This window comes from Zootoca vivipara, chromosome 12 (assembly GCF_965207765.1).
Source record: "Zootoca vivipara chromosome 12, rZooViv2.hap1.1, whole genome shotgun sequence".
Lineage (NCBI taxonomy): Eukaryota > Metazoa > Chordata > Lepidosauria > Squamata > Lacertidae > Zootoca > Zootoca vivipara.
Window position 1 is genome coordinate 33,644,438 of NC_142595.1, and position 16,683 is coordinate 33,661,120.

The 16,683-nt window shown below is 46.0% G+C and overlaps 2 protein-coding genes across 5 annotated transcripts; both read right to left on the reverse strand.

Moving 5' to 3' along the window:
• Nucleotides 1-71: 71 nt before the first annotated feature.
• Nucleotides 72-7,887, reverse strand: LOC118094963 (uncharacterized). Of its 2 annotated transcripts, XM_035135775.3 has the most exons (12): nt 7,524-7,887; nt 7,300-7,411; nt 6,371-6,464; nt 5,970-6,024; nt 5,522-5,662; nt 4,608-4,768; nt 4,368-4,466; nt 4,007-4,152; nt 3,407-3,581; nt 2,280-2,392; nt 2,105-2,189; nt 72-1,911 (listed from the first exon to the last, which is right to left on the reverse strand). In XM_035135775.3, the coding sequence occupies exons 1-12, from the start codon at nt 7,645-7,647 to the stop codon at nt 1,855-1,857; spliced, it is 1,362 nt and encodes a 453-aa protein (XP_034991666.1). In that variant the 5' UTR covers nt 7,648-7,887; the 3' UTR covers nt 72-1,854. The 2 variants fall into 2 exon arrangements, with proteins under 2 accessions (XP_034991666.1, XP_034991664.1); XM_035135773.3 differs by having other exon boundaries at nt 1,852-2,189; nt 7,524-7,748.
• Nucleotides 7,888-9,309: 1,422 nt separating this feature from the next.
• Nucleotides 9,310-16,617, reverse strand: LOC118094971 (sulfotransferase 1C2). Of its 3 annotated transcripts, none has more exons than XM_035135790.3 (8): nt 16,472-16,605; nt 16,160-16,334; nt 13,198-13,326; nt 13,001-13,098; nt 12,077-12,203; nt 11,206-11,300; nt 10,102-10,282; nt 9,310-9,621 (listed from the first exon to the last, which is right to left on the reverse strand). In XM_035135790.3, exons 2-8 carry the CDS (start codon nt 16,329-16,331, stop codon nt 9,509-9,511), a joined length of 915 nt encoding a protein of 304 aa, XP_034991681.2. In that variant the 5' UTR covers nt 16,332-16,334; nt 16,472-16,605; the 3' UTR covers nt 9,310-9,508. The 3 variants fall into 3 exon arrangements, with proteins under 3 accessions (XP_034991681.2, XP_034991682.2, XP_034991683.2); XM_035135791.3 differs by having other exon boundaries at nt 16,468-16,591; XM_035135792.3 differs by lacking the exon at nt 16,160-16,334 and having other exon boundaries at nt 16,472-16,617.
• Nucleotides 16,618-16,683: the final 66 nt, after the last annotated feature.

Here is a 16,683-nt window from a genome sequence, read left to right on the forward strand (position 1 = left end):
AATTAACACCAGGAGGGGAAGGAGCTACATGTCAGGATTAAAAGCTTCTGGGTGAAAAAAAGAAGCCAAGGCAAATTCTATAGTGAGCTTTATTAAATGTACCAACCTCCCCGCACCCACCCTTAGTGGTTATGTTTGCTGGAGCACATTGGGGAAAGAGAAACTTATTTTACTGAAGTCCTAGGCAAGGGGTTCATACCAGCAAATTTTAAAATAGCTTCTAACAAGTACATTTTACAAATTTCAGGCTACAACCCTCCTCTTCCCCCTTCACCACCTTAGTACTAGTTCATGCCAACAAAAGACACAAAGCTTCAGGAAGTCATGAGGAGGAACCAAAATGGTGAGCTGATTAGCAGTGACACAGCCATAAATTCTGGCTCTTCTCCTTTCCTGAGGCAAAGCAATCTCTTGACAAACTTGGAAGTTGGTAGTTGGCATACATACCGTGTTCTGCCACTAACAGAGGCTATTTTCTGTTTGTAGGGAGAGAAAGACAATTGAAATTGAACTCTTGCGCCCCTGTTCCATTGACTAGCGCCACCACAATCCCATTTGGGGATAGGGCTTGAGAAGTTGTAACCCCGATTGCAACATTTTTGTGGAGCTGCGAGGGCAATTTAGAAACTCGAATTTCTACACCCAAGTTGAACGTCTCTTAAGGCAAGGGATTAGAGAAAAATAGTTCAGTCTACATTGAAATTTCTGATCCTTACAGCATGATTGGTTACTGCTACTTGCCTCAATATGTGGAGTATCTCAAAACAGATGGAAAGATCAGTCTCTCGTGGACCATCTTTAGCCATTTCATGAGGCACAGGTACAGAGATTACAACGGAGATGTCTGAGAATCAATGAATGCAGCTGAGGGACCCATATGAGGGAAATTAGCTGAGACAGCCCTTTTTTCCAGTACAAGTTATTTACAGGGGCCACTAGATGTGTGGGATGACACTCCCAGTATGCTACAATGAGTGCCGGAGACATTATAGCTTATATTAAAAAATGCAGTTATGGTGAGAATTCACAGCGTTAAGTAACAGCACAGGTACAAATGAGAGAGGACAGCGGTTATCGGCAAAAATGTCCCAACTTCCCCTCAAGAGCTGGTGTCAGTTGAAGGCACTTTGTAGTGTGAGACGGAGGATGACATGGGAATCTCCAAGTCCTAATGCAACACCCAGAGACGTTCAGAGGTATGAGGTATTGCTTGTCAAAGGAGAAGATGAAGACACAGAACTTGACATTTAACAGAGACAAAAGTCACCCTAAGGATGGGCCCAGGCTAGTCACAGGTGGCAGTGATGCAGAGATGGTGCATTGCCAAAGGAGGGGAGTACCAACTAGGGTCATGAAGACAGGTGGTCTCCACCTTACTGAAAATGATGTTAGTAGCCAGTAAAAGAGCATTATCAGCTTATAGTGTTGCCAATTAAAAACTTGGTTATTTAGGAGAGCGACATAGTTCAATCAGGTGCAAAAAGCAGCTGGGCAATGCTGCGGTTGCTCCCACATGAGGCCACAGAAAAGGCCAGAGGCACCATCCCATTAGAAGTTAAGTGTAGCAGCCTTAGCAGGACTCGTAACAAGTGCAGAAGCAGGGCACCACTGGTGTGATTGATCCCAGTTCAGAAGAACACAGGGCGCCCACTCCTATCCAGTCAAATACAAAAGGGAACAGATGCCAAGTCAATAAGAAGCCAATGAAGTGGTGTTCTTAAAAAAAAAAAAACTGGCCCCTTAGGACGGTTCACAGTTGCTTTACAAATCTCTGTTCTCTGGAGTGACTCAGAGGGGAGAGATTTTAACGTGGCAGGGGATTGGCAGTCTCTTTGAATCCATTAGGGAGGGGTTTCAGCTCAGGTCCTGCTCGCCGATGCTTTGGCGAAGGTATTCCTCATAGAGCTGTCTCTGCAGAAAAAACAGAATTACTTGTAACCTGATACACTGGCCAGCCCCTTCTCCTAGGAAGGGTACCCCCAACCTACCATTACCCAGAATCCCACACAGGAATCATGAACCCTCCCTCTCCTAACCATGATCCTTTGGCACAGATGCCAAGCCCTGTGTCATAACTCCAAACCAAATTCCCAAAGCTGTCAACCTTTTTTTCTAGCACCACGTCCACTACGTAGTCTCGCCTGTCCTCCAGCTGCCGCTTCTGTTTCTTTGAGAGAGTAGGCTTTGTCCTAAACAAGAAAGGAGGAGGGGCACGTTAGTGTGGTGCATGTCTCCTCTGCACAAGGCTCCCTTAGTGTTAAGCCAAGAGAGCTTCTTACCTGAAAATGTAACTGGCCAAGAGCAGGAGGAGAATTGAGAGGCCGAGAAGACCAAAGAATACTGTTAAGGTTTGCTCTTCAGGGACAAGGCTCCACACGGAAGCAATTGGACGCTGAAAAATAAGATAGTGGGCATTAAGACACAAGAGTTTGTATTCACAGAGGAAATCATAAGAGCTCACATACTATTTGCTTTATTTTTTTTACTGAAAATCCAAACATTTTATGGCAAGGCAATCCAAATTTCCTACTGACAAAATTGAAATTCTGTGTCCTGCAAAAAATATGCAATATAAGCATGCATGCTTTAATTATATTTATCATCAAGTGTTCTAGGCGCTGCCCAAATTTATTTTGTTTGCTTTTAAAAGAACCACAGTTGTTGTTTTTCAAAAAACACAAAAATGAAAGAAAGAAAACTGGAATTCTTACTGCGCTAAATTCTGCAACCATGCTGCACACAAGCAAAATTATAGACTGCACACAGCCATAGTTATCTGTATCAAAGCCTTTGTGACTACAGGGTATACAGGGTAATGGATGCCCATTAAAAATAATGTGCACTATTAACTTGGCTCCATTCTTTTCAGTGGGTCTAGTCTGGGTAAAGCTTGGATACAACCTTCTGACTTATTTCTTCCACCCTCCAGAGATGCACAAGTGAAGAAAGAATGTGCATCTTTTCAGGCAATTTTCTAATTGCTCCTTTTAAAAGCTTGCTTCCAAACCTGTCTATCCTCTTATACATGAATGCTAAAATATGGCTTCCCCTCTCCGCTGCCCCTCCAAATGAAAGCAGAGATTCTGCTACACCAGGCATCCCCAAACTGCAGCGCTCCAGATGTTTTGGCCTACAACTCCCGTGATCCCTAGCTAACAGGACCAGAGGTCGGGGAAGATGGGAATTGTAGTACAAAACATCTGGAGGGCCGAAGTTTGGGGATGCCTGTGCTACACTATGTTGCTTTTACACTGTGGATAATACATGGCTCCAGCCATAAACTTAAAAGTGCAATGGAGCTTAACTGAGGAGCATCCTGAGAAAGCATGGGAGAAATAGTGATTACAGGGCACGGAGGAGCAATGGGAAGCTGAACCGAGGGAAGGTAAGCAAAAAAAGCACTCACCATGGACAGCTCTAATGCCTGGCTTTGCTCTTCTCCCAATACCAAAGTCCAGAGTTGGCGAGCAAAGGCTGTACCAAAGAGCAAGGTTACGAGGAGAAAGATGGGCAGCAGGCAGCCTGTCAGCCCAATCAGTGCCCCCCGGAAACGAGCACGGAAGTTGCTGTTTCTGGCCTCGCTGGGCGCAGAGAGAGGAGAGAAAAAGAGCAAAACACATCTGGGAATGAGGAAGACCACTACAATGTACCAGGCACTCAAATCCTGCTACTCCTAATGCACTCAGGTGTGCATTTCTTGATTTCCTCTCCTATCTCAATTCACAATTTCTAGAGAAGATCTCTCCGGGCCCAAAGACACGTTAATTAACTGCTCAATATCCCTCCCACATGCATTTCACTTCAGGGCGGCCAGGTGGGCTTGCCAACCCGCCTTTTCATCCCATAAAAACTTCACCCTCCATTCTTCCACCTGTGATTTGATGTGCTACCCTGCTCCCTGCCAATTGCTCCTCACAGCTGACCCCTTCACCGACTGACAAGCAGCTCCAGCTCTTATGAGGAATATGGCAACGTTCAAGACATTCATCTCCCGCTTCCCTCTTACTTGTCCTCTTCTAGCAAACGCTGCGTGGCCTCGTCGATGAGGCGGCAGTCCCGCTCCAAAGCGTTGAGTGTGTGCTGCACAGTTTGGCTGATTGTCTTCTCGATGGTTCGGCAGATCTCCTCAATCTGATTAACGCACCGGCTTGGCTGAGAGACAGTGTGAGGCTGGTTACACACACCATCATTCGTAGCCCATTCAACATCCTCCTAGCAAATCTCACTTTTCTCAAACACACCAAGGTGCAACTGTTTTACATATTTTCTTCCCCCTTCCCAAGGCTTTCCACCTTTTCGTTAACTTTACTTCAATGGAGGCCTACCCATCCCCCCCACCTCTGAAATGGCAAAGGGTTGCCACTCACCTTATTGGAGTTGGGGATGTAGATTGTGGGCATATCAAACCCGCACTTATTGAGGCCTGGGCGCTTGCAGAGTTCCTGGACAATTTGCATCAGCACCCTCTGTCAGGAAAGAGAACCGATCAGAATCAAGAAAAAAGGGAAAGACCTTGTGCTGCTCTAGGCTGCTTTCCGTATTGAAACAGATATTCTATCTCCCCTTTCTTGACCATTATCCCCAAGACAACCTCACCCTGTGAGTACCTGTCTGTCACCTTCTGCACCCGCCTCATCAGCCTTGCTGAGGTAAAAATGCAGCTTGTCTCCATGCCCCTCATTGAGCTTCTCCACAATGTTGAGAGTGCGTTTGCAAAGGGCCTGTCCCATGGGGTCAAAAAAGACCAGGATGAGGTCACAGAGCTGGCCTGGAAGCAAGACAGTGGTGGAAGAAGTGAGTTAATCTACAGTAAAAGATGCCTCATGCTAAAATATTATCCCTGCTGCGCAATACGGCATTTCTCTCTGAATTCTTGCCACAAAGCTTTCTCATCACTTGCAAAGATATTTTCACAAATTCTCCCAAAAAAACTTATTACTAATTATGGAAGAAATCAGCAAAAACCTAATTAGGAAAGAAAACAGCAAAAAAAATCTATTTTCCCTCCAGATTCCAACCACCACATCTTTGTACCCCAGAGTTTCCTTTCTTTATACCTCCAATCCAGTTCTCCCCACACAGGTCCATTTTCTTTTGAATACTAGCTTGATCCAGAATAGCAGTTCTTCCCGCTGCCATTTTCTAGATCAGGAATGGTGAAAGTGTGGCCCTCCAGGTGTCGCTGGACTCCAGTTCCCTTCAGCCCCAGATGGCACAGCCAATGGTAAGGGATAATGGGAGTTGATGTTCAATGACACCTGGAGGCTTACAGGTTCCTCATCTCTGCTCTGGATTAAGAACAAAAAGAAAGCCTGCTGGATCAGGCCAGAGCCCCATCTAGTCCAACACTCAGTCCTCACAATGATCAATCAAGATGCCTGCGGGAAGCCTGCAAGCTGAACCCGAGCACAATTCCCAGCAATTGGTATTCAGAGGCATAATGCCTCCAAAAGAGGAATTCATTAAGAGAATCTACAGCAGGAGACAACTCCATTCCACTTATCCACACTGCTACACTCACCAAACCAGATAAGTGCCCCTTCCACATCAAAAGGATATTTCATGTCTCCGTCCACCAAGCCTGGCGTGTCAAGGAAAGTGACCAGGGGGAACTGCTTCTGCTTAGAGGTACAGATCTCAGTGCTCAGGTACTCTGGCACACCTAAAAGAAAGAGGGGAGGCGAAATTAAGACTCTGAAGTAGGCTCTTACCACTGGCAGATGCTAAGCACTGTGTCTGTTCTCTACCTCTCATGAAAACAAACACCGTACTCCAAATCATCTACCCACTGTGGTGGTGTAACTCAAGGTGGCGGAGTTCCACAACACCACGTATCTCAATGATTTGATGGCATGATTTCAACAGCCACCCACAAATCCTGTAGATGCCAGTTGCCTGCCTTAAGGAACAATTCATGTCACCGTTTAATTCAGAGGTCCACTCCTTGCTCTGAATTGTTTGCAACTAACCTTTGAAACTCTGCAAGGCCTGGAAATGGGGGTACAGATGGAGTGTGGCATTACCCTGTAAGAGGGAGGAAAACAGAAGAGGTTAGAACATAGGATACTGTACTACAGTACAGATGGCATTGAAAAGATCAGACAAAATCATGGCCATAGGTCCAACCTTTATGTTAATCGTGAATTCATTATTTAAGTTCTTCAGTTATTCCAGTTCGCCTTATCCACTAAACTGCTTATGATACTGTTACACATTTATAAGAAATCAATCTTTGTGAGTGTGGCACCACCTATACTTAGGAACTCCTTGCCTATTGATATCAGTAACTTCTACATCCTCTGTCCAGAGCACTGCAGGAGGGCAGTCATTTTCTCTTGGAGCATTGTGAATCAGAAAAGGAAATTCTCACCGTGAGAGATTCTCGCTTCCTTCCACTAGTGATGAAGGTGAAACCCTGGGTCTCAATAGCTACACCGGTTCGTTGAATGTGCTCCTCAACATACCTGCAGGAAAACATTGAAAGGAGCAAGATGTTTTTCAATGATGGAAATGTCATTTGATCCCATTCCCACCACAAAACTACCCTGGGTATCTTGTGGACAGCCAATATGAATGCCAGTCCTCTGGTACTCAGAATGTCCTGTCCAACCCATCAACTATCAATAATTCATAGCATACTATATCTTGCATAAACACCAAGGTGTCCCATGAAATGACACCTGTATCCTTTGTTACTGTGTATCAGTGTTAAGTAACCAGCCCTACAGACACCCCAATGCCTCCTATTCAGCAGCAACACCTTCCTCAAGTCATCAAATACTTAAGCTGCTGAAGGTAATGGGGCCCTTTATATGTCCAGCTGTCCTTTGTCAACAACAAATTGCCACTGTTTTTCATGTTGAATATATGCTATATGGTAATTTATATACCTAACAGGCATCTAAAGCCATTTGACACTGTTGCTGTATGTAGGTTTTATTTTATTTGTTTTTAATCTTCAATTTTGGAAATGTACATCCAGTGGTTTTTTCCCTTTAATTTTTTTTTGGGGGGCCCCAAGAGAGTGGGGCCCTAAGCTATCGCTTATTTAGCTTATACATAAATCCGGCACTGCATGCACCCATGCCAACACACCCCTTGGCACGATACTCTGCTTCCAGCTCACTTGGGTTTGCCCAACATGAGTCTCTTAATGTCAGGGTCGTGGGTTCAAGTCCCATGATGGGCAAAAGATCCCTGTACTGCAGGGGTTGGTCTGGATGACCCTTGGGGTCCCTTCCAACCCTACAATTTCTATGAGCCCCTTTGCCCTCCTTTGTATATCCCTCTTCAGCTCACCAGTTGATGAAGCTGCTCTTGCCAGCGCTGTGGTTGCCCATCACCATGACAGTCACTTTGCGGCGTGGTGGGAGCAGAGTCAGGCCCAGGCGCTCCCCAATGGACACCAGCCCTGGGAGGGGAAGGGGAAAGGTTAGCTCCTGCACCCCCCACGCAACCCTTCAGACGCCCCCCATCCCCCGAAAGACACCTCCCCATCTTCTTGCCCCATCCCCAACTCTCACCATGACCCGGATGCACATAAAGCGAGTGCGCCTCCCGCAGGACCCGCTCGGTCACGGATTCAGACACACTCGCGGCCGCCGGGTTCGCGGCCTCGCGGGGCTTCCCACCCTTGCCCCCACGCATGGCTACCGGAGAGCGAGGAGCCAACGGAAACGGCAAGGAAGCCTGGGAAGCGGAGCGGAAGCAAGGAAACTACAGCTCCCGAAAGGCACTGCGCGCGCGTGCGCGTGGGGGAAGGGGGCTTGTCTTTCCCATAAGGCATCGCGCCCAGCAGGTAGTGAAGCCCCGCGTTGCCGCTCTCTTAAGTAGACTCAGGTGTACGCCGCAACACTACAGTTCCCATGGGGCAACGCGGTCTGAGACGCCTATCAAACGAGGAGCGAAACCCAAAGGGGGTTCAGTCGTGATGGTTGTGTGCATAAACTTCTAGTTCCCGATTGCGGGTAGCAAGAACCTCGGTGTAAGAGGCAATACCGGTGGAAATAGACGCGGAGGTGGAAAGCTCGAACCAGGCAGCGGCAGGTGTTCCCTCTCGCTTGCTTAAAAATGATGTCCTCCATCCCCAAAAGATATTTAGCGTGGTGGGGCTACTTTTTAAAGGCATAGATTCGTGTGGTGCAGCTCTTCCCGACATACAGATGTAGCGAGGGCTACACCTTTTGAACCTGCGTCTGTTATGCCGCTTTTCACATTCCAATCCTATGCAGATTTAAGCAAGGCTAAAAGTCCATTGATTTTCATGGGTTTACCTCCCCTCAACATAGGATTATGTAACTAAAACCCTCAACAAGGAATATTTGCTGTAGAAACATACAACTAATTCTAGGTGTGCTGTTGAACCGTCATTTTTATATATAGAGAGAGGCGTTGTAGGGAAATCTTCAGGTGTTGGCAAGGCAGATTTTAACTTTTTATATGGTTTTTAGCACATGGTTTTATGTACAATTGTTGTAAGCTGCTCCAATATTTTTTATGGGTGTTTGCTGTTGTGCCACACCAACTGGAGTGAGTAAAAATTTAGTGCAGCGTGCCAATATATTGGTCAAATGCCACAGTTCAGGACTGTCAGAAAATGGGGCAGAAGTTCTAGCATTACACTGTAATCAGGAAACTCACACACCCTTCAGGTCCGGGGCGCCCCGCCCATTTTTGCCCCCAACATGATGGTTGTCTGCCAGGCGCTCAAAAAGACGAGTGGGACCACTTGTTAAGCAATCCAAAGTTCACAGGTGGAGTCCTATCTCAAGCTCTTAACAGGTACTTCTAAATTTTATGTAAGTCTTGTTACATATTACATACATCACTTGGAAGGGAGCCAAGTGGGCTCTGCCTGCTGAGAAATGTAAATTTTCTGCTTGAAGACTGCCAGAGAAAACAGGAGGCAATCCTTGTCACAAAAAAAGCAAGGAAGATGGAATCATTGCCCACCTTTCTCCATCATTGCCTTATCCTTCAGCAACAGACTGTCTTGCCATTCATAGGGTTAAAGTGTGGAGAAACAGACTCTGGGCCTCCATATGTTGTTGGACTCCAATTCCTATCAACCCTAGACAGCATTGCCAATGGTGAAGGGTGATGGGAGTTGTAGTCCAGCAACATCTGGGGGGGCTACAGGTTCCCCATCCCTGCCCTAAGGCAAGCAGAACAGCCGCAGAACTCCAGCCTATGGTCTCTCTTTTGGAAACAGGGAGGATTTTGGACCAGTGCAAATAGCACTTTCAGAGGAGGGGTTATTTGTGTTCTGTAAGGGCTTATTCTCTGAACATGGAGACAAGCAAGCATGGCAACAGAGCAGGCCTGTTTGTTTATTTACTTTGCAAAAGCAAACAAAGGACAGCCACATATTCTAAAATGGAATAGGAACCATGCCCACAAAAATCATTTTGGGTGGGCCTTGCTTGTGGCTTCAGTCCTGTATTGTACTGAATGCAGATCAAGTCAGCACTCCAGGCCTGTTGTTGTGAAAATCCTGATAGAGGTCCGTTCATAGCTCTGTGCGAAAGTTCAGGCCGCTGCCCTTCAGTAACTGAGCGCAGGCGTCATCTAGCCATTCACTCTGAGCGACTGTGAAGTGCTTCTTCCAGTTTCCGACAGTGCCTGCAGGTGGGAAACCAGGTCAGAAAAGAAAAAACATTGACAGCCTGGTTTTGCCAGGTGCCTTTCCTAGGAGTCTTGCATTTCATACTCTGTCTTTATGGGACCCTGAACTTCTGCCACAATTGCAGTTCACTGCAGAGCATCTGGGAAATGTTCCAAAGCAAACACAGCCTGCTGAGTCTTGCTGTTGCCCTCCTAGCAGAACCACTAGGTAATTTCAGGTCCCATTACTTTAATTGTCTTACAAGGTTTGACCTCACCTAACAAATAATATTTCTCATCTACCCAGCCCCCTGTTCTATGGTTGGCAATTGCTTCTACACTTCTGATATTGTCAAACAACAAGCCAAAACCAGTTCCTAACCCCAATAAAAAGAAATAACTTATGGACTTTGCTTTTGCCCCATTTAGAACGTGACAACACTCCCTCCCCCTCTTGCAAATTCTCCAAACAGTCCCCTTAGACCTGTTTTCTCTCACCTTTTCTCATGAAGGGTGACACAGTATGGTCCATAAGAAAGGAGGGCATGGTGCTGTAATTAGCCATCGGGTTTGCTTTCATGCTCTCAAACTTCGTGTGCTGCACAATCTGGTTCAGAACTGATTCTGGGAGTTCTAGGCCCATAAATTGGACCACTTTTCGGATTTCCCGGGCTGGGTCCTAGGGAGAGAAAGACAACATGGGAAGGAGGATTAGGCCTGTTAGTGATAGAGAGTTTACCATAAGGCACCTCCTTGGCTTTAGGGAGGCTGTGTCTCCTACTTAACAGAGGACAGTTCTCTAGCTGAAAGGCTGACTGGTCCAAGTCCAGGTGGAAGATGGAGAAGCACAAGAAAGGAGAGCAGGGGCCTCGAAGATGCCCATCAACAGCATCAGAACAGCAGACTGATCAAACACACAGGCGGCCCGATTACAGTCTTCCTCGCAATGGTGCGTTATAACTGTGTTGCTATTTAAATTACAGTAATTGTTTAAATAAGGGATGCGGGTGGCATTGTGGTCTAAACCACAGAGCCTAGGGCTTGCTGATCAGAAGGTCGGCAGTTCGAATCCCCGCGACGGGGTGAGCTCCCGTTACTTGGTCCCTTCTCTTGGCCCCCTAAGCAGTTTGAAAGCATGTCAAAGTGCAAGTAGATAAATAGGTACCGCTACAGCGGGAAGGTAAATGGCGTTTCCGTTTGCTGCTCTGGTTCGCCAGAAGCAGCTTAGCCATGCTGGCCACATGACCTGGAAGCTGTACGCCGGCTCCCTCGGCCAGTAAAGTGAGATGAGCACCGCAACCCCAGAGTTGTCTGCGACTGGACCTAACGGTCAGGGGTCCCTTGACCTTGACCTTTTTAATTGTTGAAATATTTGCAACTATGCCTATACATCAGCATGTGCACATTGCATGCAAATAAATGTCCTCTTTTTTGTGATCCGTGTCCTTTTTTGGAAATGCCTAAGTGCCCCCCTCACATTTGTTTCTTGCTAGACTGCAGCACTGCTGTCAGGAAGTACCATCTTTGAGGGGTGTGTGTGTGTGTGTGTGTGTGAGAGAGAGAGAGAGAGAGAGAGAGAGAGAGAGAGAGAGACCTTCTTACCTCTTTCATATCTTCATAAAAGAGGTAGAGGACTGGGTGACGGTCCTTGGCCTCCCACCAACCACGAACATGATCAGACCAAGAGCCCCAGGCAACTGCAAAGAAAGTGAACGTGGCATCTCAGATTCGTCTCACATCTTCCTCCCTCTGTCCTGATGCAGAGACTATATTTTAGTTATTTTTTATTTTTTAACATTATATTTCTACATCGCCCTTCATCCGGGGATCACACAAAAATGCATAACATAGTAAAAAGCAAAAACAATACCACCACCACCCTTTCTACCTAATATCAAGGTAGGAAAGAATATAGTGAGGGGCTTTGCGGAGCCACGCACCGTATTTTTTGCTCCATAAGATGCACTTAGTTTTTAGAGGAGGAAAACAAGAAAAAAAATATTCTGAATCAATGCCACTGTCGGCGGCAGCGGTGGAGTGGGGAGCAGCCCAATTTCGGGCTGCTCATCCCTCCACCGCCGCTGGGAGCCATGGCTCCGGCGGCAGAGACATCTCTCCGCACGAGGGATCCCGCTGCTGTCCAGTGCCTTCGCTCCATAAGACGCACAGACATTTTCCCTTCGGGTTTTAGGAGGGGGAAAGTGCGTCTTATGGAGTGAAAAATACGGTATTTTTCTCCTTCTGGGGTACATTTATGTTTATGTTTGTTTTTAAATTTAAAAACTAATCTTCATCCGAAAGGATTGTAGCATGGAGGGCAATAACCACCACTGCACATGTATCTCAGTAGGCCCATTCTCATCACATCACTGAAAACTGAGCCCAGGGATCCTGGCCTCTTTTTCCCTGGCCTAAGGAAGCTTCTTGAGGGTAATGTCCTCTTTCCTCCCATCTCTTTGCCATCTCCACTCACCCTTCCCAGCAACGAAATTCTCCAGGAACTCATTCCATGTTCCAGTCTCTGCCATTATCTTGCTCATGTGGTGGAAATGGAAATAGGAGACCACATTGTCCTTGGCATTTCTGGCCACATAAATGACCTGCAGAAATACATCCGAAAGAAAAGAGAATAGAGAATTCCAGGTGCCAGGACTCTCGCTCATCCTATCAGCTCCAATCTGTACTCATTTCGCCAGCAGTTACCTATGCCTTGCTTTTAAACATTAAATGAAGTGATGGTTCTTAAATGGAAGCCCATGTGATGCTATTTTTATTAAGAATATTATTTGGGTTGGGTTGGAGCAGGCATCCCCAAACTGCGGCCCTCCAGATGTTTTGGCCTACAACTCCCATGATCCCTAGCTAACAGGACCAGTGGTTGGGGAAGATGGGAATTGTAGTCCAAAACATCTGGAGGGCCGAAGTTTGGGGGTGCCTGGGTTGGAGTGTGTGTGTGTGTGTGTGTGTGTGTGTGTGTGTGTGTTCATTCATTCATTCATTTATTCATTCATTGCTCAGCGGAATGAAACCAGAAGCAGCCATACGACCAACCCAACAAGCACCTCATGTTTATTGTGCTGGTGTTTAATTCATTTTAGGGGAAAGAGGTATGAAGGCTCAAAGCTGTATGGAAGGACAAATTCACACAAGGCCAGCCCACTACTCAAAATATCGAAGTTTAGAATTTGAAATTATTCCGTGATAAAAGCAAAAGCAAGACAACGACGAGGGCAAAAAGAAGATACCCATGCTCTTGAGTCCATCCTCTCTTTTGGTGACAATTCCATATGATCATGGCTTAGTGCCAGAATATCAAAACAACAGGACTGAGAGATTAACATTGGTTTAGATTAAACCTTGCCCTTTCATCAATCTCACCCTGGTGAATTATCCTGACCTTGCATTTCTGTTCCCAAAAAGAAGGGGGAAGGAGCTGAACCGGGAGGTGACTTTTGAGTATACGTGGAGAGGGCATCAGCTCTGCCTGCTCAACACCTGAAAGAACAGAGGGCACAATTCAGCCTCATGATGATAAGCCCTTCACTGTACCCTCACCGCTCTCTTCCCAAAAGTTAAGCAGCACCCACTACTCACCAGAAAGAAAAGGTTTTATAGGGGGCATCTCTATGAAGGGCATCCGCTCATAGATGGGTTTCTGATTACATTTCTCCAGGTCACCTTTATGCTGAACCATGCTCACTATTTGCTGGATCCAGGTGGTCCCTGCCAGAGGAAAATGGGAAGCCAATGAAGACCTATGGGAAGCCCATAAGACATACCTCTTTACCCTAGTCTTTTACACTTAATTATGTATCTTCCTATATAAATACAAATTTAAGGCTGTCATCACGCAGCCCCCATTGGAGGATTTGTAGCGCTGCATCGTTACATAGATTTGCATGAAATCAGGGTGAAATAGGGGAGCAAACTTGAAGGCAGGTTGCACAACACGAATGGCCATAGCACAGGAGTGAGAAGAGAGGAGCACAGAGAGGGAAAGTGGTGGTTTAAAACAGTGGCAGAAGTTTGAGTAAAGCAGGGGTGTCGAAACATTGAGAGGAATACAGTGGTACCTCGGTTTATGAACACAATTGGTTCTGGACGTCTGTTCATAAACTGAAGCGTTCATAAACTGAAGCAAATTTTCCCATTGAAAGTAATGGAAAGTGGATTAATCTGTTTCAGACGGTCTGCGGAGTACTTAAACTGAAGCGTTCATAAACTGAAGCAAACTTTCCCATTGAAAGTAATGGAAAGTGGATTAATCCATTCCAGATGGGTCCACGGAGTACTCAACCTGAAGCGTACTTAACCCGAAGCATAGGTGTAATTGGTTCCGGAAGTCTGTTCATAAACTGAAGCATTCATAAACTGAAGCGAATTTTCCCATTGAAAGTAATGGAAAGTGAATTAATCCATTCCAGATGGGTCCGCGGGGTTCGTAAACCGAAAATTCGTAAACCGAGGTGTTCATAAACCAAGGTTCCACTGTATTGGGTTTTTAAACTGCAGAGGTTTGGCTATAGCAGCGTTGGAGTCATACTGAGAGGGAAAAAGTAGTTTTAAACAATGGCAGAGGTCCGAGTAGATTGAGCGGAGGGTGAAACAGGTAGGAGAGGGGCATGTCAAAATGGGGTTGGTTTGCGCGCAAGGGGGAGCTGAAAAAGGAGGGAGGAGAAGAAAACAAAAAGGGGGTGAAGGTGATAATGATGTGTGCGTGCAAAGGGAGCTGTGAAAAAGGAAAGGATAAGGCATGGGAATGGGGTGGTCTGTGTGCAAGGGACAGCGGAGGAAAGGAAATGGGCAGAGGAGGCAACGAGAGTGAAGGTGAAAACAGGGAGGCAAAAAGGGGAGCAGGAGGCCTGGGAACGGGGTTGAAACTGAAAGCAGGGGCATGAAAGTCTGCATAGGAGGGGATGGTGGCTTCATAATTGCGCAGGAAGTGAAAAGAGTGCTTGGTAGTTGCAAAAAGTGGGAGCATTATGGTGCAGGAAGTTACCATGGGTTTTGGTTTGTGTGCAGGTGGGGGGGGGTTGCATACAAGGAGGCAGAGAAGGCATGGACATGGAGGTGAAGTTGGACACGGATGGAAAGCGGGGCTGCAGAACAGAGAAGTGGCTTCAGAAATAGGCTTAGGAAGGTGGAAAACAAGCTTAGTAGTTAGTAGTGGAGTGGGAAGAGGAAGCTCTAGGGGGTTAATGGGGGGGATGGAAGAAGAGTTTGGATTTGATATCCCGCATTATCATGACCCTTAAGAGTCTCAAAGCTGCTAACATTCTCCTTTCCCTTCCTCGCCCACAACAAGCACTCTGTGCTTGTTTGGAGGTTCTAGCAGGGGAGCGCAGCTATCGTATACCCTTGACCAAAGAACGCTACACTCCTTCTATCTGGGACGGTCATCCTCTTCCACCGAGCGTGCAGCTTCGGGAGGGACGCACATGGAGCGGTGAGGGAGGAAGGGGACACCCGCCTAGCCAGCCAGATCAGCCGAATCAACCCTGGCGATCAATGGGGTGACAGATGTCGCAGCCAGATCGCCCTCACATCAAAAACTTATAAAAACGCCCTTCTCAAAGAAAGCGGAATCTTACCTACTAAGAATATTAGATAATGATATTCCACAAGACAAAATAAATATTTACTGGTATGCATCAACAGCGGCTCGAGTAGTAAATGCTAAAGCCTGGAAAGAACCCACTATACCAACAATAGGATAGACAAATTATGTGAATACCTGCAATTAGCCAAACTAACATATTTGATAAGACAAAATTCAAAAGATAAGACTAGGATGCAATGGGAGTGTTTAAACGAGTATTTAAGAAAATCAGGTATAGGAAATAACATGGTTATGCCAAGACTAACCCAGCAGGATATGAAAATAGGTGGAAAAATTTAAGGTGGAAAATTATTGTATATAAAGGGGAAATGACAATTTATTATCAAAGGACAGACCAGTAGAATAATGAAACACAATACTTCTGTGTAGAAGGTGGTGGAAGCATATATTGTTGTTTATTTTTTGTTTTTTCATTCTGGTATAGTTATGCGGCAATATATTTACTCTTGATCTTCTTTGATTTTCTTTTTTTTCCTTTATCTTTTTTTCTGCATAGATTATTCTTAAATCAATTTATTGTATTTTAATGTGTGAAATAATGTTTTATTCTGAGATATTAAAATAAAGATTAATTTTAAAAACAAAAACAAAAAAACAAGCACTCTGTGAGGTGAGTGGGGCTGAGAGACTTCAGAGAAGTATGACTAGCCCAAGGTCACCCAGTAGCTGCATTTGGAGGAGCGGGTAAACGAACCGGTTCGCCAGATTACGAGTCCACTGCTCTTAACCACTACACCACGCTGGCTCTGTTATAGGTATGTTATAGGACCCACCATAGTCTTGTAATTGAAATTTCTTTTAAACTGTCTTTTATGCTGTCATTCAAATTAAGCACCACCATCATTCATCCAGTGCCCCACCATCCCTTATCTTCCCTGAGTATCTCCCCTCTGCCGTGCTCAATTTTCCTTGTTTCCTCTTTATGAACCCCTCTACCTGCTTTGGGGTAAGTGCAGATCAGAAGGTCGTCAGGGCGGGCTTTAAAGCCCTGTATGGTACTCCAGTGCTTGCATAATATGCTGGGGAAAAGGACCCCTTCAATCTCCTCCAGGGTTGTGCGCTTGGGAGGCGTGGGGCCAAGATCTCCTGGTCCTGATTCAAGTTCCATCACCTGGAAACAAAAGATATTGTAATCCAATATGACCCACTCCTTGTCCCCCCCCAAAAAAAGAGCTGGTGCTGTTTCCTTTACTGCCTTTAGGGCCAAATCCTAGTACGGTACGGGAATAAAACTTCATGCCCACCTACCAGCTCTCCGCTCGGACAGCTGCACTTCTCTCCTTTCTTCTGTCTTCTTCTTGTTTCCCAAAGTTAGTTCATGACCCAGGAATTGCATGTGCTTCCCCAGCTGAATTTTCTTGTATGCTTTGGCTCAGTCTCCGCCCTAGATAATTTAACCCCTTAGCGTGTGTACACAGGTAGCAAAGCAAACCCAGGCATTTCCTGAAGAAGCCAGGCTA

Excerpts from the sequence above, each read along its gene's own strand:
- LOC118094963 (XM_035135773.3), bottom strand. The coding sequence starts at position 7,647 with ATGCGTGGGGGCAAGGGTGGGAAGCCCCGCGAGGCCGCGAACCCGGCG. Across the intron at positions 4,153-4,367 it reads ACATCCCCAACTCCAATAAG|CCAAGCCGGTGCGTTAATCA; the intron begins GTGAGTGGCAAC and ends ACTGTCTCTCAG. Across the intron at positions 2,190-2,279 it reads TTGGCCAGTTACATTTTCAG|GACAAAGCCTACTCTCTCAA; the intron begins GTAAGAAGCTCT and ends TTTCTTGTTTAG.
- LOC118094971 (XM_035135790.3), bottom strand. The coding sequence starts at position 16,331 with ATGGAACTTGAATCAGGACCAGGAGATCTTGGCCCCACGCCTCCCAAG. Across the intron at positions 13,099-13,197 it reads TATAAAACCTTTTCTTTCTG|GTGTTGAGCAGGCAGAGCTG; the intron begins GTGAGTAGTGGG and ends CTGTTCTTTCAG. Across the intron at positions 11,301-12,076 it reads GAATTTCGTTGCTGGGAAGG|TTGCCTGGGGCTCTTGGTCT; the intron begins GTGAGTGGAGAT and ends CTTTCTTTGCAG.